Genomic DNA, 26,974 nt, shown 5'->3' with positions numbered 1-26,974 from the left:
AAATGTTTATTTTGAGACAGATTCTAAGTTGCCCAGGCTTGCCTTGAACTTGAGATCCTCCTGCCTCAGCTTACCAAGTGTCTGGAATTAGAGGCACGTACCATCATGCCCAGCCTAATTTTTTTCTTTTCTTTTTTTTTTTTTTTGGTACCAGGGATTGAACTTAGGGGCTCTCAGTCACTGAGCCACATGCCCAGTCCTATTTTGTATTTTATTTAGAGACAGTGCCTCACTGTTGCTAAGGCTGGATTTGAACTTGCGATCCTCCTGTCTTAGTCTCCTGAGCCATTGGGATTACAGATATGCGCCACTGCATCTGGCCTAATTTTGTTTTAACGAGAATTTGGGACTAGGGGTCTGACACCTCCCGGGGACCCAAGTGAAGGAGCCAGACTGACCATGTGAAGTTTGGCTGAAGACTCTCAGGCCCAGGGAAACTTAGTAACCAAAAATGCAAACAGATGAACCAGATGAGCTCACTGAGGTTTCAGCCCTCCTGGTTCCCAATACTAGGGGAGAAAGGGAATCTATTTATGGCAAATGATTCTGGATTAGTAAATTCTGATCAAGAGGCCAAAAGAGTTAAGAGCCTGTAAAAAGGCTTCCATTCCAACCACCCCACACCATGACTGTATGAACCAGTTTTATTACTCCACTGCCCGGGTGCACCCTGGTCATGCTCTTGTCACACCTGCTTTTCAGACCAAGGCAAGGTGCCAGCTCAGCAAATAGGAAAGCTGTTCTGCAAAACAACAACTGCCAGCTAAAGGCATCACCACCACTGCAGAAGGAAGCAAGTCACCAGGGGAGCATGGGCAGCACAGGACAATGACTTCTGGGACCAGGAAACTCTCTCTGATAGGGCCAGACCATGCTACTGTCCTTGGGAGATGACACTCTTCCTCTCGGAGGGTGGGTCACTCCTTCAAACCCATCCATGTCAAAGACAAAATGCTCCATTATTCCAGCTTCTGGATTCAGCAATGAAACATCAAAAGTGCTCTGACCAAAGCCCCAGCATGAGCACGCCTTCGTCCTCCCTGGTAGAGCAGGGGAGGATGGAGACACATGGAAGACTGGCCAGCCCCACTGTTAAACAAAGTCCCAACTAGAACTCGGGAGCGAGGGGCAGAAGGCCCAGCTGCAGGCACACAGAGTCACTGTTTTCTTGGAAGCAGCTCCTCCAGCTCCTTCGGTCCAGGCGGGCAGCCGGTGCCCCTCACTGCATGCCGAACCACTGCTCCTGGTCGGCCCACTGGGCCGCCTCACTGTCGCTGCCCTCTAGGTCCCCCTCTTCCCCACTTCCTTCCATGTCATCCACATCTTCCTCCTGAGTTGCATCTGTGGGACTCTCCTCCTTCTCCATCTTCTGCATTCCCTCTAGAGACTTCTGGTCATTGGGGTCCAAACTAGGGGACAACAAAACAAAGGAGAGGCCTGAATCTCTGCCTTCTTCCAGCAGAATGACTCGTCACCTAGCTGGCTGGGAGGTGAAATGAGCAGAACAACTGCCAGAACCTGGTGTCTCCCAACAACCCGGGGTCCCAAGGCTGGACTGAGGGCTTTCAACACCAGAAGTGAAAAAAGGGAAAATCTTTTCCTAATTTTTGGAATTCTCAAAAGATTTTGATTTTTTTTTTCTCCACAAGTTTCTTAAACTTTTTCATACCTATCCCCCTAGCATTCTGCCAGAGGCGGCTACCAGACACAGCAATGAAAAAGTGGCAAACATTAACAGAAAATCTCAATGTAATTTCTTAAAAGTAGGGGGTTTTTGAGCTGCAGGGTTACAGAGTTATTCTTCTGTGAGAACAACTGCTCTGTGCTCTTATGACACAGTGACATATCAGCATTTCAGTTGTCAAGTAAAAACACTGTGGCATGCCATGAATAGATGTCAAGCTCCTAAGATTAGACCACAGGACCAAGGCTACCTCTACGCAGGCATGTGCATATCGCAGCCAAGAATTTACATGTGCCAAACCCCCAAAGTGCAAAGCCTCTAGAACATTCATTTATTTGACTTCTAGGGAATGTTTCCTCTTGACTTTGTAACCATCAACGGCCTAGCCAATTCACCTCTAATCAAAGTCTGGCTTCGTTTTTTTTTTTTTTTTTTTTTTCATTTGCTTTTATGCTTCCAAAAAGCAGCTAAATCAAATGTTGGAATCCCATTTCTATTTACATAAATGCAGGCTGATTTCTAACATCTCTTCTCTGAAACCTTCAATTCTCCTGCCCTCTGGCCTCCACCCAACCTTCTATAGACTGCTAGGAAAGCATGAGTGGTGATATCACCAGTGTGCACATGAGGAGAGAGTCCGGAATTAAGCAATCCCAGTGGTCACTGGCCAGGCACACAAGTGCTGTTCAACTGTCCTCTGCATGAGGGAATGGATGTATGTGACCAGACTCAATTACAGACATTCCCTCACTGTGACCCTTCGGACACACAGACTCCCTCAAATAAATCACATCAGTGATTTCTCCCTCAAAGAAATCACATCAGTGACCACTATATATTTATTATTTACTATGTGCCAGGCACAGTGCCAAGAGCTTTACCTGGAATAATCATTTAATCCTCATTTAATACCCAATAAGGTAGAGAAAAGGACATGTTAGTTACTTACCCAAGATGACAGTGGTGAAGAAGCATTCAAGTTCTTGACTACTAAAGCAGGTAGGAACATGGGAAAGTACTTACAATACTTTGATTGGAAAATGCAGAATATAAAATATATTCTAGGTATAAGAACAGATGCCACAGTGGTATGGGCTCTTTAATGTTGTTAATATACTTTAAGTTTTTCACAAGGGTTGAATTCACAAATTTAACTCTTCTGCCATTACAATTATTATTCTGCTTTCCACAGTGGGCAGTGTGTTTGTATTTCTAGAACTCCAGCTACACAGTTCCCTGCCTTTCCTCCCCTTTTCGTTACCTGCCCCACCAGAGGCTGAGTGCCTACCTGAGCGCTATACTGTACTGGTCCATTGCTTCCTGATACTCATTGACAGCTACAAGGAAATCTCCTAGGATCCGATGCAGGACACAGTCACTCTGATTAGCCAGTGCATTCCTCAGCAAGGCAATTCCATCTTCATATTTCTGTTCTCTACCTGAAAAGAAAAAGAGCCTAGCTGTCTTCATCAAAATTTGAAAACATACGTCCAGCTCAACTCTATACATGTAACCACAACCATCACAATCTGATAGTTTCTTTGTAGCCATCCTCAGAATTTCTAACAGTGTGACACAAACTGAGAGCAAATGCAACTGAATTCCTATTTCATTAGGAAATTTGTGGCTTGGGTTCTGATTTTTCAAAGGTACTCTTAATCCAAAATAAAAAGCCAAGCTGCTTTTTATTTTGATTTGCTAGATTGACCCAAATCCAGGAGTCATCATAAATCAGGACAAAAGACATACCCCCATTTCTCACCATGTGATGCCTTACTACTATATCAGGAGTCTGCCAGCAAGAAAGCCAATGAACCCAAATCAACATTTTCATTAAAAAAAAAAAAAAATTCTCATAAGAGAATCCAGATAGCTCAAAAACAATTCAAACTGGGCTGGGGATGTGGCTCAAACGGTAGCGCGCTCGCCTGGCATGCATGCGGCCCGGTTCGATCCTCAGCACCACATACAAACAAAGATGTTGTGACCGCCAAATAGTAAAAAAATAAATATTAAAAAAAAATTCTCTCTCTCTCTCTTAAAAAAAAAAAAAAAAACAACAATTCAAACTAAAACCAGCCCAAATTAGCTCAGGACAACTAAAATCAGATGAAAGCAAGCTGAACAGGTACTAACCAATTTAGACCATTCAAGCCAAATCACTTGGTTGTGTGCTAAACCAATTCAAGCAGCCTCAGACCTGCTGCAAAAGGCACACACATCTATCTGGTCATCTGTAACCAGCTGGGAATGGAGAGTGCAACTAACATTTGGTTTTATAGAAGTGAATGTTGAGGGGCTGAATGTTGAGGCTCAGTGGTGGAGCACTTGCCTTGTATGTGTGAGGCACTGGGTTTGATCCTCAGCACCACATAAAAATAAAATAAAGGTATTGTGTCCACCTAAAACTTAAAAAAAAAAAAAAAAAAGGAAATGAATGTTGAATGGGCAAAATAGAAGACATACTTACTAAGTAGTTCTGCTTTTTTCACCACAGCTTTAATGTAATCCGGCCTTTGGGTCAGGGCTTTATCTAACAAAGTTTTGGCTTTCTCCTGTGTCACTGGGTCTTCTAGACAAACGGTGGCTAAAAGGGTAAGGGTCTGTGCATTTGCGCCTAGAGTTTTGTAAACATTGTTAGCCATTACCATTGCTTCTCGAATACTGTTAGAGGTTAAGTAACATTCGATGAGACCTTAAAAAATAAAACACACAAAGAAGTTCAATCATATTACCTTAAAAAATAAAACACACAAAGAAGTTCAATAAGCCAAACTTCCATTCTGTTCCAAATGGCAAACCTTCCAAGTTTTAGACAAAGGGCAGGCCCGCAGAAAACTGATGGTGAGATTAGACTGGAGGATGTGCTGATGGAATAGCTAAGGAGCGCTCTAACCAGAGCACTTGATAGATGTGGAAAAAGCCTGCCCTGAAAATGCACCTTCAGTTAGTGAAAGAAACAAGCATGCATAAGGAAACTGCAGCGTGTGGGCAGAACATCTGAACACTGAAGAACAAATGTGACACTAATCATTACTCTGTTGTGTGGCCAGAAGATTAAAGTAGTGAGAGATAATGTTTCCAATGAAACTCAAGGTTCTACTGCCTTAAGCCATTACTCTCTGGCTATGTTCAATCACCTGCAGACCTATATTTAAGAGGGAGGGTAAAAAGTGAATGTCCTATTTTATCAATTAAAGAACCTACTATCAAGCCACATGGGGAGAAAGGCAGACTCTGACTTGAAACACAGAAGTTATCTCCAAAGGCACTTGCTGAGGGCCTTCTCACATTAGGTGGAAAGCACTTAATCAGACAGACCCAATATACTAAGGTTGGCAGCTCCTTTCACTTTTCACACCCACAGCGATGCCCTATGGAGCCACTTCAAGAAAACTCAACTCTTTGTGCCAAGAAGTTGAGAACAGGGAAAGAACTTTTTGGCACAAAGCACTCATCAAAAACAGAAAAACAGCTTAAACCCAAAACCCACACAATCACTGGCAGATTTTCTCCGAAAACTCCTCCACCCTAGCAGCATTTATAACATTCGTGCACACTTTTCCACACATTATGGTTACTTAACCAGAAATTACCTAACTCTAAAGGGCAACATGTTAGGTTCCAAATACAGCTGTTTGCAACTACTTATTGAGTATTGAAACTTCAGAAGGAAATGGAAAGAGCCAGGTCTAGTGGTACATGCTTATAAATCCCAACTACTCAGGAGGCTGAGGCTGAAGGATTTCAAGTTGGAGGCAGCTTGAGCTAACAAGACCCTATCTCAAGGGCTGGGGATGTGGCTCAAGCAGTAGCGCACTCGCCTGGCATGTGTGCGGCCCGGGTTCGATCCTCAGCAGCACATACAAAGATGTTGTGTCCGCCGATAATTAAAAAATAAATATTAAACTTCATTTCTCTCTCTAAAAAAAAAAAAAAAAAGAAAAAAGAAAAAAAGACCCTATCTCAAAAATAAAAATGGCTAGGAATGTAACTCAGTGGTACAGCACTGGCCTAAAATGCCTGAGAGGCCCTTTATTCAATCCCAGCCCTGGTGGGGGGGTTGGGGGGGGATGCACCTCACTAAACAAGGGCATGCACCAGCAAAGGGAGAAAGCTCCACTGGAGATGGCCAGAAGGCATAACCAGTTACCGAGATCCAAATCTTCCAAAGAGTAGCCTGAGAAGCCTCGCTGGCCCTCTGGGGAAATCTGATGCCCCCAGATGCTCTAACTAGCTCCATCCAGGCACTGGGGTACTGGGATAATCCAAAGGCATTCCTGTACTTGGGCAAAACAGGGGTGCTGCAGAAAGGAGCTGGTGTGACCAATACAGCTTAGAGGGAAGTTATAGTTTCAGGTTTAAGAATTTAATCTGGGGCTGGGGATGTGGCTCAAGCGGTAGCGCGCTCGCCTGGCATGCGTGCAGCCCGGGTTTGATCCTTAGCACCACATACAAACAAAGATGTTGTGTCCGCTGAAAACTAAAAAATAAATATTAAAAAATTCTCTCTCTCTTAAAAAAAAAAAAAAAAGAATTTAATCTGAAAACAGAGACTTGGTTTTCTGCAGTTTCTTTAAGAACAAAGGCAATTTCCATTCCCCCAACACATTTACAATAAGCATAGCTCTCTGGCTATATAAGCAGATTTGTTCTTTCCTCCAACTTTCAAATTTGAACTCATCTTCCTGTTAAGATCAAATCACTCCTAGACTCCTAGGTTTATTTTTAAATTCTTACAAAAATATGTTTTAGAGGAACTGCATCTTGTAAGATCTATTTTAACGTCTGTGACTGAGTCACCAAATGTTACTGAGGCTGGCACAGTTTCTTTGAGCTCCTAGGGTCAGTTCACATGAACTTAAAACATTATATAACAACAACAAAAAAGCTGAACCCCAATCAGGCCCACTCTGAAGGTCACAATGGACAACTAGTTCCCACAGCCAACATTGTCTCATGGATATGGTGTTACTCTATCAGTAACATTTGTGGTCCAAGATAAGGTAAGATGACTATGAAAATAAAGACATAACTGAGCAATTTAGCATAGGGCCTGGCAGAGATTCTCATTAACGACTGGGCTACATCTGAAGGGGAAAAAAAAGGACAAAAATCTATCCCAAGTATCCCCTCACCAAAAACCAGAAAAAAAGACAGAGAGATGGGGCTGGGTTTGTGGCTCAGAGCTATAGCGCTTGCCTAGCATGTGTGAGGCACTGGGTTCAATCCCCAGCACCACATAAAAACACTAAACAGGGGGCTGGGGTTATGGCTCAGTGGCAGAGCACTTCTCTAGCGTGTGCAAGGCCCTGGGTTCGATCCTCAGCACCACATTAAAATAAATAAAACAAAAATATTGTGTCCAATTACAACTAAAAAATAAATATTAAAAACAACAACAACAACAACAACAACAACAAAAAACCCAACACTAAACGGGTTGGGGATATGGCTCAGTTGGTAGAATGCTTGTCTTACATGCACAAAGCCTCAGCACCACAAACAAACAAACAAACTAAACAGAATAAAGGCATTATATCCATCTAAAATTAAACATATATTAAAATAAAAAGGTGGGGAGAATTCATTCTAGAAAATGCAGGGTGAAAAACCCAGTGACACCCCTAATTAATGTAAAATGCCTAATGCATGATTCCCAAATCTGTCTGCACATTAATACCACCTGGGATCTTCAAAAAATACCATCAGCTAATTCACAGCCCATGTTCTCATCTATGTTGGAGTGACATGGCAGCTTGATTTTTAAAAGATTCCTCAGATGACTCTAATACATAAGAGTTTAGAACTGTGGGCCTGATAAAACCTTCCACCTGAGTGCAGCTGCCATGGCTTCGAATCCCCACTAGTCATGATGATCTTACCTTCGTAACAATCTAAGCGACAAGGTGAGAGCCGTATGGCCTCCCGAAAATGGATTATTGCTTCTTGGACTCTGCCCATGTTCCTAAGTGCTGCTCCTTTAAGTAGCAAAGCTTGCACACTGTTACTGTTCAGCTGAATGGCCTTGGCTCCCAAGTAGAGGGCTCGGGAGTAGCGTTTGCTATAGAAGCTATGACACCTGGAGGAAAAAAAAAACAAGAAATTACCTGAGAGGGACCATAAAGAAGTTTCATGCACAAATCAGAAGGCCCTATATATGATCCTCATTATAAACCACACTTATAGTTATAAGCTATGATGTTAGTGAAAACAAAAAATATATATATATAGATTTATATTTCTTATTTAATATTTAATTTCTTATTTATTTTTAAGGGGGAAAAGCTTAACAAGGAAGGAAAAAAACAGAAAAGAATCTGATGATCCGGATTCCTGTTATGAGCTGAAAGACATTCAGAGAATCTGTAAAGCCAGGTAAATAACAATACAGGTTTTATTTATTTACTTTTTTGTAGGGAGCAGTGCTGGGGATTGAACCCAGGGCCTCACACTTGCTAGAGAAGCACTCTACCACTGAGCTACATTCCCAACCATGAGGTAAATAACAATGGAGGTCGTCCTGAGTAATGCCCAGGACTAAAACATGAGGCATTCACTGTGTCATTTAATGTTTACCCCTAGAAGTAGGGTAGGAAGTTATTAGCCCATTTTCTAACTGAGGGGAAAAAAAAAACCCAGAGAGGTCAATATGCATCTAAAATCACATGTCACAGGCCAGGGATGAAACTCAGTGGTAAAGTACTTGCCTAGCACACCATAGATTTAGGTTCAATCCTTATATATCACAAAACAAAATCAAATGTCATGATTTGATTCAGGCCTGATTATCTCCCTTCCCCTTTTTTTTTTTTGGTGATAACTGGGGATTAAATCCAGGAACTTTACATGCTAGGCCACTGAGCTATACCCCAGCCCTTTATATTTTTTATTTTGTTCTTGGAATCCTCCTACCTCAACCTCTTGAGTCCCAGGATTACTAGGCATATGTCACTGGGGACAGCCTGATTATCTCTTAAACTAGTGCTTTCAATTCATATACCTACAATCTCTTTAAAGAATCTACTGAAGGGCTGGGGATGTGGCTCAAGCGGTATCGCGCTCGCCTGGCATGCGTGCAGCCCGGGTTCGATCCTCAGCACCACATACAAACAAAGATGTTGTGTCCACCGAGAACTAAGAAAAAATAAATAAATATTTAAAAAAAAAAAAAAAAAAGAATCTACTGAAAACCAGGGAGAAAAGGGAATGCACAAACATACCCAGAGACCACCCAGGGTTCTGCATGCTGATCAGAAATATTGAAAAGACGGCAGCCAAGGTTCTCCACATCCTCTAGCCGCCCTTCTCGTGCCAGGAGGTAGCCATATACATCCATCCCTAAAAAAGGAGGACAGGATGAGAAGAGGCCCTTTAATCTAATCAAAGAAGTCATTAAAAAGGAGTAGGATCTAACAAGCAGACCCACACTGAGGTTCCAGCTGCTCTAGGGTCTGAGCTCTTTCCATCATCATGGACTCCTCCACAACCACTTCCCTACAAAATGACTATTAAAAAGGAAAACTCATCCAAAATAAAAAAGGCAAAGAAGCAGAAGGATATATCTCACAATTTGAAAGCCTGTTATTTTCAGGAACTGTTTATCCCTATTTCTGTGGTGTGATATACAGCTCTCCTAATGAATAACCAGAAAGGGCCCAAAAAAGGCATCAAATAAATGCTCCCTCTGAGCTCTACTATGCTGAAAAAGTCAGTCTCACAAAAAGTTGGCCTACTCCAGAAAAAGCTTGTAGTTCATTCTAGAATGCAGTTCATTAAAGATCCCCACCCCTCCTTACTCCTGCATCATTGTGCTCCCCTGATCCCACTTCGTTCTCACTCGCAGTCTATAAAAAAGGGCCTAGACTTGCTGTCACCCATACCCATCTCTTGCCACCATTCTTCTGTTATCCCTTCAGATTCCCATTAAAATTTCCTTTCAAGCCAAAATTATAGCAATACTTCCTCTGGCTCAAAGTCTTGGGTTTATGCTTCTGACTCTAAGCTGCCAACTACTGCCAGACTAATTTTTCTAAAGCCCATTTTCATCACGGGCATAGGCAGATTAGAGAACAGGAATAAACACCAGGCAGGAGGGAGGCTTAGACAAACAAATTCATCCTTCTGTATCTGTTCCCTCATCTACTTGCTTGTGAAAATTCCCCTCCCTCCTCTTATTAAGAGTTTGCCATACTGGCCAGGCACAGTGGCACACGCCTGAAATCAGCTGCTTGGGATGCGAAAAGAGAAGGATCACAAGTCCAAGGCCAGCCTCAGCAACTTGGTGATAGTGAGACTGTCTCAAAAAAAAAGGTGGGAGGGGCTGGGGGTGTGGCTCAAGCGGTAGCGCGCTCGCCTGGCATGCGTGCGGCCCGGGTTCGATCCTCAGCACCACATACCAACAAAGATGTTGTGTCCGCCGCCAAGAACTAAAAAAATAAATAAATATTAAAAATTCTCAATCTCTCTCTCCTCTCTCACTCTAATTAAAAAAAAAAAAAAAAAAAAGATTTAAAAAAAAAAAAGGTGGGAGAGGCAGGGATAGGGATGAAGCCTCAGTGGTAAAATACTCCTGGAATCAATTCCCAGAACCAAAAAGAAAAAAAAAAAAGGTCTGTAAGGCTGCTTATTGTTACAAGGCATATTTTTCTAATGGTCTCTCTGGGGCCTTACAAACAGACGTCAGCCTATCTAGCTGATCATATTTCTCACTATTCCTGAGCACGCACTCACTGCCAGTCACCTCACCTGACAGCCAGTTTTTCAAAGGCCCGATGCCTTCTTCCGTCAGCTGCAATCTTCCTTCAGATCAATGGTTTTCCTATTGTCTGCTCCTAATCCTTTTCTTACTCTCTTTTAATTATGCTACAGAAACAGTACAACTAAATTCCCTAACATGATATTATGGTTCTTGGGATGCCATCCAAATCAAGCACATCATAAATTTATAATTCATAAGAAAGAGCTATGACTCTCTCCAAAAGGGGAAAAAAAAAAAAAAAAAGCCAAGTAATGTCTGTGAGGAGACTGTACTTGAATTCAAGCAAAAATAACTGCTTAAAATGAATCACCAAAATGTTAAAAAGATGTGCCAGGAACTTAAAAAATAAATAAATAAAGAGTAAAAGACCGATGTAATAAGCCTCAAAAAAATTTTCCCTGAAAAACAGTACCTGTTCATGCCACGTTTCTTGCCTATCTTCTGATCTGCCCCTCTATAGACACTCTCATCTTGCCCCAAGAATTACTCACCTTTTATCAGATAAGGATCCAGCATTTGTGCCTGTTCAAACTTGAGGACAGAGTTTTTATTGTCTCCAACTCTGAAGTACAGATCTGCCAAGCTTCCTAGTAGGTCCACATTATCTCGCAATAAGGACTTTTTCTCCAATGAACTTAAAAGATATTAAACAGTGAATCTTAAAATTAGACCCTTAATTGCTTAATCAGGGGAACTGGCACAGAGACACTACTTTTTTTTTCTGTATGCAAGAAAGCTTTCATAAAACTTTGAATATACACAATAAAGCAGACACTACTCACTACCTAGAAAGAAATTCCTTGTTGCAGTTTTTCAATGGACAACATACACTACATGGATCTGAATGCAATGTCATTCACAAGTGACAGCTATTTATTACTCAACTGGATGGCTTTGCATAATACAAAAACTCCCATCTCTTGTTCTTGGACTATATCCAAATAGAAGGAAAAGCCCAGTCCTAAGGGGACAATCTAGATTAGATGCTGCAATAAACCATGTTTCCAGGGAGATCAAAAAGGTTTTCTTCTAGGTTTAAGCATGACACAAAATGGCAGTTTGCTCTTTACCTTTGCATATAGATCTGAACTTAGTCCAACTGTACATTTTTATAGGTTTCCAACAGGGATTATTTTATTTCCAACTAACAAAGCCCAAGGACAACTGCTACAAACCAAGAAATAAGCACTTCATTTTTCTGTTTTACTAATTTAAACACATCAGACTTCCAGATGAGGAAAGGGCCTCATGAACAGGGAATTAATGCTGTGGTTCTTACCAGATGGTATTGATTGCTCTTGAGTTGTCACCAGTGTGCACAAAAGCATATGCTTTGATCCACACAGAGAGCCAGTCCAAGTTAGGCACAGTTTGGATCACATTCATAGTCATTGATGCCACCTCTGCACCTTTTACAGAAAGGGATAGCAAACCTAACCCAGCAGAAAACAGGAAAAAAGTGGTGAGACAATGCCCTCTTCCACAGTGCAAGAAACAGTCTACAACTTCCCTACGCTGGAAGCACCCCTTCCCCATCTAATAAAGATACACAAGGGGGCCAGAGTTGCAGCTCAGTGGTAGAGCGCTTGCCTAGCATGAATGAGGCACTGGGTTCGTTCCCTGGCATCACATAAAAATAAACAAATAAAATAAAGGTATTGTGTCCATCTAAAACTAAAAAAATAAAAAAAAAAAATACACTAGGGGATGGAGGTGTAACTCAGTGATAGAGTGCTTGTCTAGTACAAGCAAGGTCCTGGATTAGACCTCCAGCACTAAAAAACAAAACAAAACAAAAAAAACAACATAACAATAACAACAACAAAAAACACATATGACAGAAATACAATAACTTATTATTTTCAGTGCTGGGGCTCAAACCCAAGGCCTTGAGCATGCTAAGCATGTGCTTTACAACTGAGCTACATCCCTAGCCCCAGAAGATTGCTTAATATTTCTTGACAGAAGCAGGGCATGGTGGCACACATCTGGGAGACTGAGGCAGGAGAATCGCAAGCTCAAGACCAGCCCCAGGAACTTAGTAAGACCCTATCTCAAAATAAATAAACAAATAATTTTTTTCCTTGATTGAATATGCGATGATGTAGGAAATTTTTTTTTAAAGAGAGAGTGAGAGAGGAGAGAGAGAGAGAGAGAATTTTTAATATTTATTTTTTAGTTCTCGGCGGACACAACTTCTTTGTTGGTATGTGGTGCTGAGGATGGAACCCGGGCCGCATGCATGCCAGGCAAGTGCGCTACCGCTTGAGCCACATCCCCAGCCCAATGTAGGGAATTTTTTAAAAACTCTATTCTGCCAGGCATGGTGACTTATACCTGATCCCACTAACTAGGGAGTCTGACCCAGGAGGATTACAAGTTATTATAAGCAGGCCAAACCTCACTAAGATAGTGAGACCCTGTCTTAAAAAATAAAAAAAAGGAGGGTTAGAGTTGTGGCTTAGTGACAGAGTGCTTGCCTAGTGAGGCACTGGGTTCCATTCTCAGCACTGCATATAAATAAATGAATAAAATAAAGGTTTATCAACATCTTAAAAAAATTAAAAAAAAAAAAAAAGGACAGAGACTATATAGATCAGTAGTACAGTGTCACTGAGTTCAACCCCAGTATCATTAAAAACAAACAAAAACTATTCTAACATATCGGGAACCACTATCTTTGACAGTTGACACTCCAGGAAAACAGGCAGAAAATTAACTGTACCTAGAATGGCATCAAGAGCTAATGGGCACTGCCGCAGTACTTCCTTATAGCTGGTGACTGAAGGGCGCTCCTGACCAGCCTTCCTGTACAGGTTTGCCAGCATCATGTTTATCTGTATAATCAAAAATAAAGAACAATAAGATAATATTGTATTGCAAAAAAAAATCTCACCATCAAAAAGTTCTGATTTTTATTACTAGCTACTACTCTACTTTTTACTGGAAAAATCTACCTAGAGCTCTGTGCAAAGAAAGAAAGACCAATCCTGGGCTGGGTTGTAGCTCAATGCTAGAGTGCCTGCCTTGCACGCGTGAGGCCCTGGGTTCGATCCTGAGCACCACGTAAAAATAAAGATGTTGTGTCCATCTACAACTAAAAAAATTTAAAAAAAAAATACCAACCCTATTCTTCAAAGCAAAGAATAAATTACATTACTATCCTTGCTTTTTCTAAGTCCTCCCATTCCTAAAAGGAAAAAGTCACATTACCCTCTCATTTACCTAACTAAAACGTCCAGTAATATCTAGACCAAAGATGCTGCCTCTAGAAATGGAAATGACATTCATTTGATAAACTCCAGAATTCTATGTTACCTTAATTCATTCTTGAACTATCCAAGAAGTGTTTACATTCAAATACTTTAAATTCAATTAATACTGAGACATAAGAAAGCAAAGAACTCTTGGCATAACTAGTTAAAAAGGATCAGATGAATTTTTCCCCAAAAGGAAATGGCAGATACAGAGGTAAAATACTTTTTTTTTTTTTTAATATTTAATTTTTAGTTTTCGGCGGACACAACACCTTTGTTTGTACGTGGTGCTGAGGATCGAACCCGGGCCGCACGCATGCCAGGCAAGCGCGCTACCGCTTGAGCCACATCCCCAGCCCACTTGTCTTCTTTTTGACAATTACACTAGTGACTAGAATCTGGCCTTTCTAACAAAGCTTTTACCCTTAAATACTGACTTGCCAAAATCATGTTACAAAAATTCAACTCAAACTGACCTATAGAAATTACCATGATCTAGTGAATAGCTACACTATTTAAATCCAGTGCAGACATCTGCATTTTAACACAATTTAAATAAGTAAGTAAAGCTTTCTTAGCGTAATCCTTCCTGAGAACACAACAAAGAAAATCTAAAAGTGACAAACAATGTGGAAATTACAGGAAAGGGATAAATGATCTTAATAGTACAAAGAAAAAACCCACTGTTTCAATTTAAACACAACACTGTGTTGGGCAGATCATTAACCTAAGGAAGCAGTCAATGTGAAGACAGACACAAGAAAAAAGTCAATCCCCCAATATCTTCAATTATCTGTGACTTGGCATGCCAGGTATTTACTCAAAAGTGCTCTGAAGAACATCTGTTTCAATTACAGACCTACAATGTATAAAACATCCCAGAATAGTATGAATCCACACTAATCCAAATGATGAAATAATAAAACACTCGAAATAAAATTATTTTTTTTGGCTTCAGATATTTCATTTTAGGCTATTTTGAATATGCAAAGGAAGGTACTTAAAGGAAAACTCCAGTATTAGTGCCAATACTTCAAAAGAATAAAAGGTTAAATTTAAGATTCTTCCCGACTGCTTGATATTAACAAACTGATGAGCCATTTGTCTCAACAAATATCAAAATTTCCTTTAAACTACTTAACTGTCACTCAAAAGAACAAGTTTTAAGTGCTACTGAGAGGAAAAGTCAATTTTTAAAACGGGTCCTTACTTGGGAAAATGGTAAAGACACATTCCACCAGTTCTAAACCCAAGTAGTCATTATTTCCTAAAAATTGAGGAATTGTGTATTGGTATGCTTACTCTTAAAAGTTGAAGATTTGCCAAGATAGAATAATCTAACACTGGAATTTTCCTTTAAGTGTGAGGGAATGTGTGGTGGTGTTTACCATACATTAACAGATGTTCATTTAGACGTATTTTGACTCACTTCCTTGTCCTTTACACAGACTGAGGAGCCAGTTAACTCCCTAACGGACAAGAAAGAAAAACTGTAAATATCATAGGTTTATTTTTGAGGCACATGTTTGCTTGCTCCTGGCTACAAGAGCTCTACTGTACTCCTAACAAATACAGACTCCTCTAGACCCTCTTAAAATAATGATTGCAAACATCAAGCATTGGATGCCATAAAGTCAAATTTCTTTGCCATTACTGATTTCCAAAAATGTCCCCAAACACCAAGTCAATAAGGAGATTACAATGCATTTCTGATAAGGAATAGTGTTGTTCAAAGTTTATAATCAAAATAGCTTCTTCCAAAAGGCCTTGAGTACAGCAGCAGACGCTTCCTCATACATGCAAGAAATTAATTCTGAGGTAGGAAAAAACTCACAGAATACTAAAATGAAATTTAATATATAGCATCCAAACCTATTAAGAGACAAATTGGTCCATAATATACTTCTAGGTATTTGGATTTCTTTTTTTTTTTTTTTTTTTTTGGTATTGAATTGAACCCAGGGATACTCTACCACTGAGCTACATCCCCAGCCCTCTTTGAGACAGGATCTCACTAAGTTGCCATGGATCTTCCTAAGTTGCTGAGGCTGATCTAGAACTTGTGATCCTCCTGCCTTATACTCCAGAGTAACCAGGATTACACGCAGACAACATTACACCCAGCTACTTCCAAGTTGTTGAGGGTTTTGTTTGTTTTTGTTTTTTTAAATTTTTAGTTGTAGATGGACACAATACTTTATATTTATTTTTATGTGGTGCTGAAGATCAAACCCAGCACCTCACACATGCCAGGCAAGCACTCTGCCACTGAGCCACAACCCCATCTATTTATTTATTTTTTATAGTCCTGAGGATTAAACCCTGTGCTTCACACTTGCTAAGTGAGCACTCTACCACTGAGCCACAACCCCAGCCCCATGAGGAAATATCTTAATTTTAAAACAGATTGGGGATGCAGATCAGTGGTATGGTATTTGCCTATTATGTGTGAGGCCCTAGAGTATGATCCGTAATACGTAAAACTAAATAAATAAAATTCAGAAAAATAGAGCTGGGAATGGAGTTCAGTGGTAGAACACAAGCTTAGCATGCTCGAGGACCTGGGTTTAAACCCCAGCAACAAAAAACAACAAATAAACAAAAAACCTCCAGAAATAACCAATTTAAAATAGTAAATAATCTTTAATGTCAGGAGAAACTTAAACATGTTCTCATCAAGTTGGGTTGTCTGGAAAATGCAGCAACACTTAAGATGTACTAATTTAACTACACCAGGTTTCTACTGTTTAGATTCCTGGTCTTCAGGTGCAGGAGGATATGCAGACTTTTTTTTTTTTTTTTTTTTGGTGGTGGTGATACTGGAGATTGAACCCAGGGGAGTTCTCATCACTGAGTTACAACTCCAGGCTTTCAGTGCTTTTTAATTTTGAGACAGGGTCTTCGTAAGTTGCTGAAGCTGGCCTCAAACTTGCCACCCTTTTGCCTCAGCTTCCAAAGCAGCTGGGACTACAGGCCTAGGCCACTGTGCCTAGCTGTACACAGAATACTTATTAAATTCCTCATTGTTAAACACAAATTGCACAAAAAATTTTTTCAATTAAGTAAGGACAGGTGATAACCTGGGATATTAAATTCTAGCCAGATATGGTGGCACACGCCCATAATTTCAGAGACTTAGGAGGCTGAGGCAAGAGGATCACAAGTTCTAAGCCCATCTCAGCAACTCAGTGAGATCTTTTCTCAAAATAAAAAATAACAGTTGAGAATATAGCTCAGTGGCAAAGTGCTCCTGGGTTCAATCCCCAGTACCAAACAAAAAAATTCTGACATGAATTAAATACTCAGAGCAAGGATTCACACTGTTCTTCTAAAGGGGGCTTCAAAAAATTTGATAAAGACACCCAATATTCTCTACATAACAGTAATTTTTTAAAATATTTATTTTTTAATTGTAGTTGGATACAATAACTTTATTTTATTTATTTTTATGTGGTACTGAGGATAGAACCCAGGGCCTCGCACATGCTAGGCGAGTGCTCTACCATTGAGCTACAACCCCAGCCCAACAGAACAGTATTTTTAGTTAAGTCAGGTATGGTGGTGCATACCTATAATGCCAGCGGCTCAGGAGGCTGAGGCAGGAGGATCGCAAGTTTAAAGTCAATCTCAGCAAAAGCGAGGTGCTGAGTAACTCAGTGAGACCCTGTCTCTAAATAAAATACAAAATAGGGCTGGGAATGTGGCTCAGGGGTCAAATGTCCCTGAGTTCAATTCTTGGTTACCCATCCCCCACCCCCAAAAATGTATTTTTAAGGTTGGCGTTGTAGCTCAGTGGTGGAATGCTTGTTTCATATGCATAAAGCCCTGGGTTCAATCCTCAGCACCACATAAAGATGTATCCATCTACAATTACATAAAAAAATTTAAAAAAGTATTTTTAGGGCTGGAGATGTAGCTAAACGGTAGAACACTTGTCTTATATGCACAAAGCATTGGTTTATGGCAGGTGTGATGGCACATGCCTGTAATCCCAGCAACTTGGGAGGCTAAGGCAGGAGGGCTGCAAGTTCAACACAAGCAACTTAGCAAGATGCTGTCTCAAATTAAAAAAAATAAATAAAAAGGGATGGGGATGTGGCTAAGTGGTTAAGTACCCCTGGGTTCAATCCCTAGTACCAAAAAAAAAAAAAAAAAGGTATTTTTATATACATGAACTCAATTCACAATTCAGTTGTCACAAAAATTAACAGATTTTTATTATCCTATTTTATAAATAAGGTTAAAAAAAAAAAAGAAGACCAGAGATTGTTAATTTGCCCAACCTTAAATTGTATGTAAGTCACATGTGCCCTAGATGCAAAAAAGACACCAGATCTCTGACTTCAGCTAAAGGTACACTCTTCACTATAACATGCTGCCAAATCAAACACAAACATATATTGCACACTTATGTACAATTTGAAAATGAAAGAATAAAATCATTCCCACTATCAAATGGATACATCTATGGAATACAAAAAATGAAGTTCTAAAAAAAGTGGTTTTGCCACCTGGAAGCATTTTGCAAATCATTCTTCCCCACAGAAACAAATACCAAAGAATATATACTCATAACATTGTCCAGCTGTTATTACTCATCAGCTGAATTTTCAGGTCTCTTAAGAAGGTCATTCACCTCTAAATCTCTACTTCATTAACAGCGGAAGAAAGTGAGACAGTTATGAGTACAATGTTCAGACGACCTTCCTAAAGAACAGAGAAAACATGGAAGAGAAGGGAGGGCTGCAGAGGAAGAATCCCGTAACAATCTGCTAATTGAACTTACTTTGGGAGTTCTTTGTCTTGAAGGGATCCCATCAAGTATAGCAATGGCATCTTTGTCTTGTTTTAGCATTGTATAACATTCAGCCATTTTATATTTCACTTCAATTTCAGATGGAAGACACTAGGAGACAATGAAAAACCAATTCTTGAAAATATGGTCTCAAGCCAGGTGCAGCAACACACACTTATAATTGCAGCAACTTGGGAGGCTGAGGGAGGAGGATCACAAGTTTCAGGAAAGCCTCAGCAAATTAGCAAGACTCTGTATCAAAATTTAAAAAAAAAAAAAAAAAAAAAAAGGCAAAAGGTCTGGGGATGTAGCTCAGCGGTAAAGCATCCCCGGATTCAATCACTAAGGACAAAAAAAGAAAAAAAGTTAGTGATTGCCAGGGGGCTGGGGACTGGGGCTGGGGAGAAGGGTAAGAATGTGAGAATGTAGAATGAATGCCAAGAGGCATGAGCTTTCTTTCTATAGTGATGAAAATGTCTGGAGTTAGATAGTACTTGTGATTATACTAAAACTCACTGAATCGTATACATTTAAAAGGATGAAATAACAGCATGTGAGTTACATCTTAATTTTTAAAAACTTCCATGAAGATACAATGTATTAAGTTATATGAAAAGTGAAAGTTTAGCATAGCCTGTGATCCCAGGCACTTAGGCGGGGGAAGCAGAAAAGATCACAAGTTTGAGAACAGCCTGGGCAACTGAGTAAGAAAACAAAGGGGAAGGGAGAGGAGGGGTGAGAATGAATGGAGGCCTAGGAGAGGTGGCTCAGTGGCAGAGAGCTTGTTTAGCATACATGAAGTACTGTATTCAATCACCAGTACCAACAAAAAACAGCAACAAGCCAGGCATGGTGGTTCATGTCTGTAATCTCAGCAACTCAGGAGGCTGAAGTAAGAGTACTGCAAGTTCAAGATGAGCCTCAGAAACTTAGCGAGGCCCTAAGCAATTCAGCAAGACCCTGTCTCAAAAAAATAAAAATAAAAATAAAAAAGGGCTGGGGATGTTGCTCAGTGGTAAAGTGCCCCTGCAATCTCTAGTATACACGCACACAAAAGAGGTTTAGCATCATACTTGGCAAATGGAATACTCTACATATTAACTATTTTTATGAATGATTCTATCTGGGTAATATACATGACTTCCATTTAGTGTCAGAAAATAAAAGAAAATCCTGCAATCAGCTCATCATTAATAATAGAAAGCAAAGATTTTACATAAAGATAAATAAAACCAGATGAAGGGGCTGGGGTTGTGGCTCAGTGGTAGAGCACTCGCCTAGCACATGGGATGCCCTGGGTTCGATCCTCAGCACCACATAAAAACAAACAAAATAAAGGTATTGTGTACAACGAAAAAATAAATATTTAAAAAAAAAAAAAAAAGATGAAGCTGAACAGGTTAAAAAAAATTAATTTTTCTTTCTAATGTGAAAAAATTGAAAGCAGAAAAACAGTGACTGATAATTTCACTTATAATTCACCTAACATTTTATGTATACTAAGAAATTTAAAAACAGATTCAAACTAAAAAGCAAAATGTCAAAAAGAAAAAAAAAAGAACTGTGTCACATTAGATTGAGTTGAGAGAAGTGATGGGAGGAGAGGGGAGGGGAGGGGAAGGGGGGAAAGGAAGGACAGCAGAATAAAATACACATTATTACTGCTGTATGTATATACGTGACTGCATGACCAATGTGATTCTGCAACCTGTACACTCAGAAAAATGAGAAATTATAACCCATCTGATTCAACTGTATGATATGTCAAGATCATTGTACTGTCATGTATAACTAAACAATAAAAACAAAATTAAAACAATAAAACAAAAAAATGAAAAAAAAATAATAAAGTTAGGCATAATTTCACCTTTAAAAAAAAAGCAAAATGTTTTCTTTCCCTAGTTTTCCACTTAAATTTATTTCCTTCATACACAAAATATTTTCAAGCTCATTATCCACATATATTTGAAAACATATATCAGGATGTATTTATGTATCTCTAAATTCTCACCTTCAAATAAAAATAGTATTGACATATTGCTTCAAACCTTATTTTACTAGTACATAGTCATTTTCAAATCAGCACATATACTTTAACCTCATTTGTCTTTTTTCAATAATTCATCATTCTACTTCATGAAATCTGAACCTGCTTATAAGCACTTTTGTTTCCAGTTTCTTCTTATAAACAATACTGCATCCCTGAAAACCTTTTGTGAATTTGTTATTAGGATTAATTCCTAGCAATGGAATAATATGGTCAAATGGTGAAGACACTGCAATTTTATTGCTTAAATTTATTTAACTATCAAGCAACCAAAACTGCCAGAAATTTTTAAATTCCCATAAATTTCACTGTGTTCTCACACAGGCCTAACAACTGAATGACATTTTACAAGCTGCATTTTCATTAAAATCACAAAACACCTTACATTTTAAGCTCTGTTTCTATAAAAGGGAAGAATGATGCATAACTTTGTTTATGCGGTTTACATTTTAGATTCATCCACAAGAATTTTGCTCTTGTCCTTTAATGCTTGGTCGGGTAGGTTCCTACATCTAAGTAGTTTTTCATCTTTGTCTCGCTGTTCAGTTTCCTTTTGAATTACTTTTTATTTTATCATCTTCTTAATCTAGTCAGTCATCTTCTGAATTACCTGTCTTGGGGCTGACAGTGTAGCTCAGTGGCAGACGATATGCTTAGCATACATGAGGTGTCAGGTTCAATTCCCAGCACAGCCCCCTTCCCCAACCCTGGAAAAACAAAGAAAAAACTCACAACTCTATCTTAAATTACCTGACTTTGTGGAGTAGAAGCAGAATTTCCAGTTGAAGGTCTCACTTTTGAAGTTTTACTTAGGGCTTTCTTTTGCTGTAAAGCCATAGCATACTTACTTACAGCATTTCGATATTCCTTATCATGAAAGAGAGAATCCGAATGATACACCAAAAGCTGATACTTCTGAGATGGGGAGAACAACTCACTAGAAAACAAAGAAAGTACACCCCCTACGTGGGTTATTTTGAAATATTAGAAAGAGCACCTTAGTGTTCATATAAGTCTAGCACAAAGCTTTGAATAATGGCAGTTTAAAACATTTTAATACACCTTAAGGGCTTGTCCCTAAACTGAGAGGCATGAGAAGTAAACTCTATATTACTATAACCAACAAATCTAGGATACTGCCTTAAATTGCTGGGGGTTTTTTGTTTTGTTTTAGAGAGAGAGAGAGAATTTTTTTTAATATTTATTTTTCAGCTTTCGGTGGACACAACATCTTTGTTTGTATGTGGTGCTGAGGATCGAACCCGGGCCGCATGCATGCCAGGCGAGCGTGCTACCACTTGAGCCACATTCCCAGCCCTAAATTGCTGTTTTAATGTAACTAAAATTATTCTTTATTTAATATAAATGCAATGATATCTATAAAAACCGAATACAGATATACCAAAAAAAAAAAAACGTATCTTTTCCTCCCCTTTTTTGCTCCAAACCCTTTCAACAGTCTGATATATATTCATCCACAAGCTCCTAACATCAAGTTTTAAGGATAATACTAACAAAGGAGAGCAATCACAATGACAACTAATACTACCAAAGAAGGGCTAAAGACCTGGAAAAGAGAAACTTCACCCCTTCTTCCTAGGAAGGGGATGAATAAAGAGAATTGGACTCAAAACTCTTGAAATACTGAAGAAAATATCAGTCTGAGAATAGAATGAAACAGCCAATGGGACAGAGTGGGACAGAACAAGGACTGACTATGTTTGATAAAGTCTTTTTATTTTTATTTATTTATTTTTTTTAAGGTGGACACAATATCTTTGTTTTTATGTGGTGCTGAGAATCGAACCCAGTGCCTCACGCATGTTAGGAGAGCGTGCTACCACTTGAGCCACATCCCCAGCCCCAAAGTCTTTTTAATTTTACATGCAAAAGTAAACTTTTAAGACTTTGGGTGTAGTTCACTGGTAAAGCATTTGTCTAGCATGTGTGAGGTTCTAGGTTTGATCCCTAACACCACAGAACAAATAAATTAAAAAGGAAGAGTAAACTTTACTTACACTAAAAGCATCCTTTTTTTTTTCTTTCCTCTCTCTCTTTTTGCACGATACTGGGGATTGAATCCAGAGACATTCTATCACTGACGTACACCCCAGTCCTTTTTACTTTTTGACCCAGGGTCTAAGTTGCCCAGGCTGGCCCCAAACTTTGAATCTTCTTGCCTCAGCTTCCTGAGCTTCTGGGATTACTGGCATGCGCCACCATGCCTGCTCAATAGAAGCATTCTTATCTCCTTAAGTCTCAGGAATTTAAAGACAATTAAAGGAACTGGTATGTTTCAAAACTATTTCTTTAACCTTCAATATGTTCACAAGTATTATAACTGTCTGGCTACCATTCTCTTGCTTTTTATAGTGCTGAAGATCAAATGAACCCAGGACCTCTTTATGTCAGGCAAGCAGTAGCTGCACCCCTAACCCCAACCTCCTTTTTTAGGGAGGGTGGGGAGTGGATATTGAACCCCAGAGCACTTAACCACTTAGCCACATTCCCAGCGTCCCCTTTTTAAATATTTTTTAGTTGTCAATTAATCTTTTATTTATTTTTATGCGGTGCTGAGGATTGAACCCAGGGACTCAAGCATGCTGGCAAGTGCTTTACCACTGATCCACAACCCTAGCCCCCTCAGCCTTTTTTTGTATTTTATTTAAACAGTGTCTCACTGAGTTGCTCAGGGCCTTGCTAAGTTGCTGAGGCTGGCTTTGAACTCACGATTCTCCTGACTCCTTCCACACCTCCTTCTCAAGATAAATTTACACTTTTGTGTGTGTATGTGTGTGTGTGGTGCTGGGAATTGAACCCAGGGCCTTGTGCATGCAAAGCAAGCACTCTACAATTAAGCTATATCCTCAGCCCAAATTTACACCCTTTTGACAGATAAAAGCCATAACTGCTTAAAATGAAAGGACAGAGTCAAAGAACTTTGTATACAGTTAATATGCCAACAAACCAAGGTATATCAAGAACAGGTACCAGAGGATGGGGCTGTGGCTCAGTGGTGGAGTGCTTGCCTAACCATGTGTGAGGCACTGGGTTTGATCCTCAGCACCGCATAAAAAAATAAATAAATAAAATAAAGGTATTATATCAAAACTACAACTGAAAAATGTTTTTTAAAAAAAGAACAGGGGGCTGGGGATGTGGCTCAAGCGGTAGCACGCTCGCCTGGCATGCGTGCGGCCCGGGTTCGATCCTCAGCACCACATACCAACAAAAGATGTTGTGTCCGCCGAGAACTAAAAAATAAATATTAAAAATTCTCTCTCTCTCTTCTCTCACTCTCTCTTAAAAAAAAAAAAAGAGATCTTGTTGACTCTGATTCAAATGACTTAAAAGTAAATAAATAAAAGGAAGCTTATCAAATAAATAAATAATAATATTTAGAAAAAAAAAAAAAGAACAGGGGCTGGGGATGTGGCTCAAGCGGTAGCGTGCTCGCCTGGCATGCATGCGGCCCAGGTTCGATCCTCAGCACCACATACCAACAAAGATGTTGTGTCCGCCGAGAACTAAAAAATAATAAATATTAAAAAATTTTCTCTCTCTCTCTCCCCCTCTCTCCTCTAAAAAAAAAAAAAAAAAAAGATTCTTTCAACATCAAAACAAATTAAACTTATAAAAAAAAAAAAAAAAACAGGTATTGGGCTGGGGATGTGGCTCAAGCAGTAGCGCGCTCGCCTGACATGCGTGCGGCCCGGGTTCGATCCTCAGCACCACATACAAAGATGTTGTGTCCGCAAAAAATTTAAAAATAAACATTAAAAAATTCTCTCTCTCTCTCTCTCTCTTAAAAAAAAAAAAAAAAAGAACAGGTATCACAGATTAGTGACTGCCAGGGTAAAACAGATGGGGGAATGATTGCTAAGAGATTTCTTTTGGAGATGATGAAATGTTTGGAATTAGTGGTACAACTATGAATACCCTAAAACCCAAAGAACTTTTTTTTGTGTTTTTTGTTTTGTTTTGTAGTATTTTGTTTTTCAGTTGTAGTTGGACACAATACTTTTTTTATGTGGTGCAGAGGATCGAACCCAGCACCCCACATGTGCTAGGCAAGCACTTTACCGCTGAGCCACAACCTCAATCCCCAGAACTGTTCTCTTTAAAATTAATTCTATGATATGTGGATTAAAACTTTGAAAAAAAAAAAAGGGGGGGAGGTACTGGAGATGTAGTTCACTGGTAGAGTGCTTGCCTAGCATGCACAAGGCCTGGAGATTCCCAACAATGCCCCTGCCCCCTACCCCCAAAAAAGGATAGCAGGCTAAACACTAGATACACAGTTATAAGGAAAATTCGAGGAGGACTGCAGTTGTAGCTCAGGAGAGTGTTTGCCTAGCACGTGTGAGGCAGTGGGTTCAATCCTCAGCATCACATTAAAATAAAGGTGCTGTGCCCATCTACTATATATACGTATTTATACATGAAAGAAAATTCAAAGAGTAAAAGGGATAGTTCAGATGACTTAAGAGCTTTTCCAACACCCAGATTCAATGTATTCAATGAGCAATAACTATTTTTTTGTATTCAGTGATAATCATTTGATAAATATTACTACATCCACAGGAAGCATTCAGATACTTACATAACACACTTGCCTATTACACACTTACACATACACACACACACAATCTCTGGAATGATACATGGAAAACCTAATAGGAGAAGAAAAACGGTGGCAGGGAGGTTCAAGACTCAGAGATTGATCTGCACACAAATTCTCTACTGATTAATTTTTTTTCAGTGTATGTATTGCCTATTCAATGAATTTCAAAATATAATAATGATAAAAGATCAGAACTTAAACATTTGCTGAAACTAAGAACTGCCAATCTAACCTAATGTGAAAAAGCTCAGGCTAACTAAACTTAATCTAGCCAAATCACCAAACTGCTTCAAACTATCCTGTCACATCATCAATAACCAAGAGTAATGTAAAGTGTGTTAATCCCCAATAGTGGAAACTTGATGCTCTGAGAAATCACTCAGAACCAAGTAAAAGTCTCCAGAATAAACACAGAAGGCAACAGAGGCCAGTGTTCCTCACTGTCAACACTAAGTGGATGGCAGTAAAGGATGATTTTACCACTGAGGCCCAAAGTGCACTAGTGGAAGTGAAATAGGGCCCAGCCACTGCACTGCAGGCACTTTACAGCCCTTTCCTCTCTGACCTGGACCACCTTCTAGAACAGGCCAAACACAAAAGGGTGCAGAGTCGATTTCATTATAATGCTATAAGGAGGCAGCAGACTGTGGGGGTCAGAATGGAGACTTCTGTACCTACTAGATGTGTGAACTTGATCAAAGTACTTCACTTCCCTATCTCCATATGCATGTCCTTAGCACATCAGCACAGAGCTATGACATGGGCGCTGTGCTTCTTCAAAATAGGGCAACTATACTTTTGGGGTCAGAGTGGCTAAGAGGGTATCTGAGCTGAAACCTAAAAGAGGAGGCAGCCCTGAGGTGAGGATTCCAAACAGCAAGTACAAGAGGCCGACTTGAGAGCCTACTTGTGCGGTCCAGCACCAGAAAACAGAGCCCAGGAGGCCAGGGCACTGGGGAAGAGATGGGATGGGGAAGGCAGCTGGCTGGGAGCAATAAGGGGCGGAAGCTCAAGGATGAACCCTGTGCTTCACCTAAGACTTAATACACGGCAGCGAAAAAGGAAGGGGACGCTGCTCTCACAGCTCCCAATTCCTTAAAATTAGGCGCCACTCCCCTGCCCCATCAACGAAACCTCCCGTTTCCAAGGTTAAGAGAGCGGGCCCTGCGGGGGAAAATACCCATCTCAGATGTAGGACAAGGACATAAAAACTAGGGCACTGGGTCAGAGCGGCAGCGAGCGAAAACCCGTTCTTGGGAAAGAGCCGGGAGGGGAGGATTCAGCCCAGCGATGTGACAATCGCTTTATCCTGCAACAGACGCCTCAGGAAAGCCTTCGCTCCCAACTTGTGGGAAAGCGCCGCCAGCGTGGACCTCGGCCTCCGCCTTCCATTCTCCGGAGCCAGCGCTCGCCACATCCTCGGCGGAAGCGCACCGCGGCGCCGGCCCCCGGGACACTACTCGCGTTCCCGCGTCGGCTGTCAGCGGAGGCCGCGGCTGACCGAGGATCCGCGGCCACTCCTTCCCGCCAGAATACCGCCTCGGCCCCGGCTCCCAAACCGCCGCCGCTCTCCTCAGCCCAGGCCGCTCCCCGCCTCAACTCACGGGTTGTTATTACTCATTGTAAGTAGCAAGCTGCTGAGAAGCCGCACGTTGGAGTGCAGCCCCGCGGCCGCCATGTCCCGCACATGATCTATCACATTCATTCTGCCCGGCAAAACCGCAGGTAGTTGCGGCTGTAGCGGCGCGAAAAGCCGGCAGACAATTTTTCCTTTTCGAAGACTCCAAAATGGCGGCGCCGCCGGGG

The 26,974-nt window shown here is 40.3% G+C and overlaps 1 protein-coding gene across 4 annotated transcripts; it reads right to left on the bottom strand.

Moving 5' to 3' along the window:
• Positions 1 to 626: 626 nt before the first annotated feature.
• ANAPC7 (anaphase promoting complex subunit 7) lies at positions 627 to 26,974 on the bottom strand. 4 transcript variants are annotated; one of them, XM_081285661.1, is made up of 11 exons: positions 26,773 to 26,974; positions 21,295 to 21,481; positions 18,489 to 18,608; positions 13,171 to 13,282; positions 11,725 to 11,878; positions 10,937 to 11,079; positions 8,908 to 9,025; positions 7,570 to 7,766; positions 4,155 to 4,301; positions 2,973 to 3,123; positions 627 to 1,409 (listed from the first exon to the last, which is right to left on the bottom strand). In XM_081285661.1, exons 1-11 carry the CDS (start codon positions 26,871 to 26,873, stop codon positions 1,220 to 1,222), a joined length of 1,620 nt encoding a protein of 539 aa, XP_081141787.1. In that variant the 5' UTR covers positions 26,874 to 26,974; the 3' UTR covers positions 627 to 1,219. The 4 variants fall into 4 exon arrangements, with proteins under 4 accessions (XP_081141787.1, XP_081141786.1, XP_081141788.1 ...); XM_081285660.1 differs by having other exon boundaries at positions 4,155 to 4,379; positions 26,773 to 26,973; XM_081285662.1 differs by lacking the exon at positions 4,155 to 4,301.

This window comes from Spermophilus citellus (assembly GCF_964194105.1).
Source record: "Spermophilus citellus genome assembly, chromosome: 3".
Taxonomy (NCBI): Eukaryota; Metazoa; Chordata; class Mammalia; order Rodentia; family Sciuridae; genus Spermophilus; species Spermophilus citellus.
Note: the sequence above shows the minus strand (reverse complement) of the source record. Positions and strands in the feature narration are given on the sequence as shown.

Bases quoted from the DNA above. Each gene is read 5' to 3' on its own strand.
- ANAPC7 (XM_081285660.1), bottom strand. From the start codon at position 26,873: ATGAATGTGATAGATCATGTGCGGGACATGGCGGCCGCGGGGCTGCAC. The intron at 4,380-7,569 runs GTAAGATCATCA...TTATTTTTTAAG, and splicing joins TCGCTTAGATTGTTACGAAG to GTCTCATCGAATGTTACTTA. The intron at 3,124-4,154 runs GTAAGTATGTCT...TTTTCTTTTCAG, and splicing joins GAAAAAAGCAGAACTACTTA to GTAGAGAACAGAAATATGAA.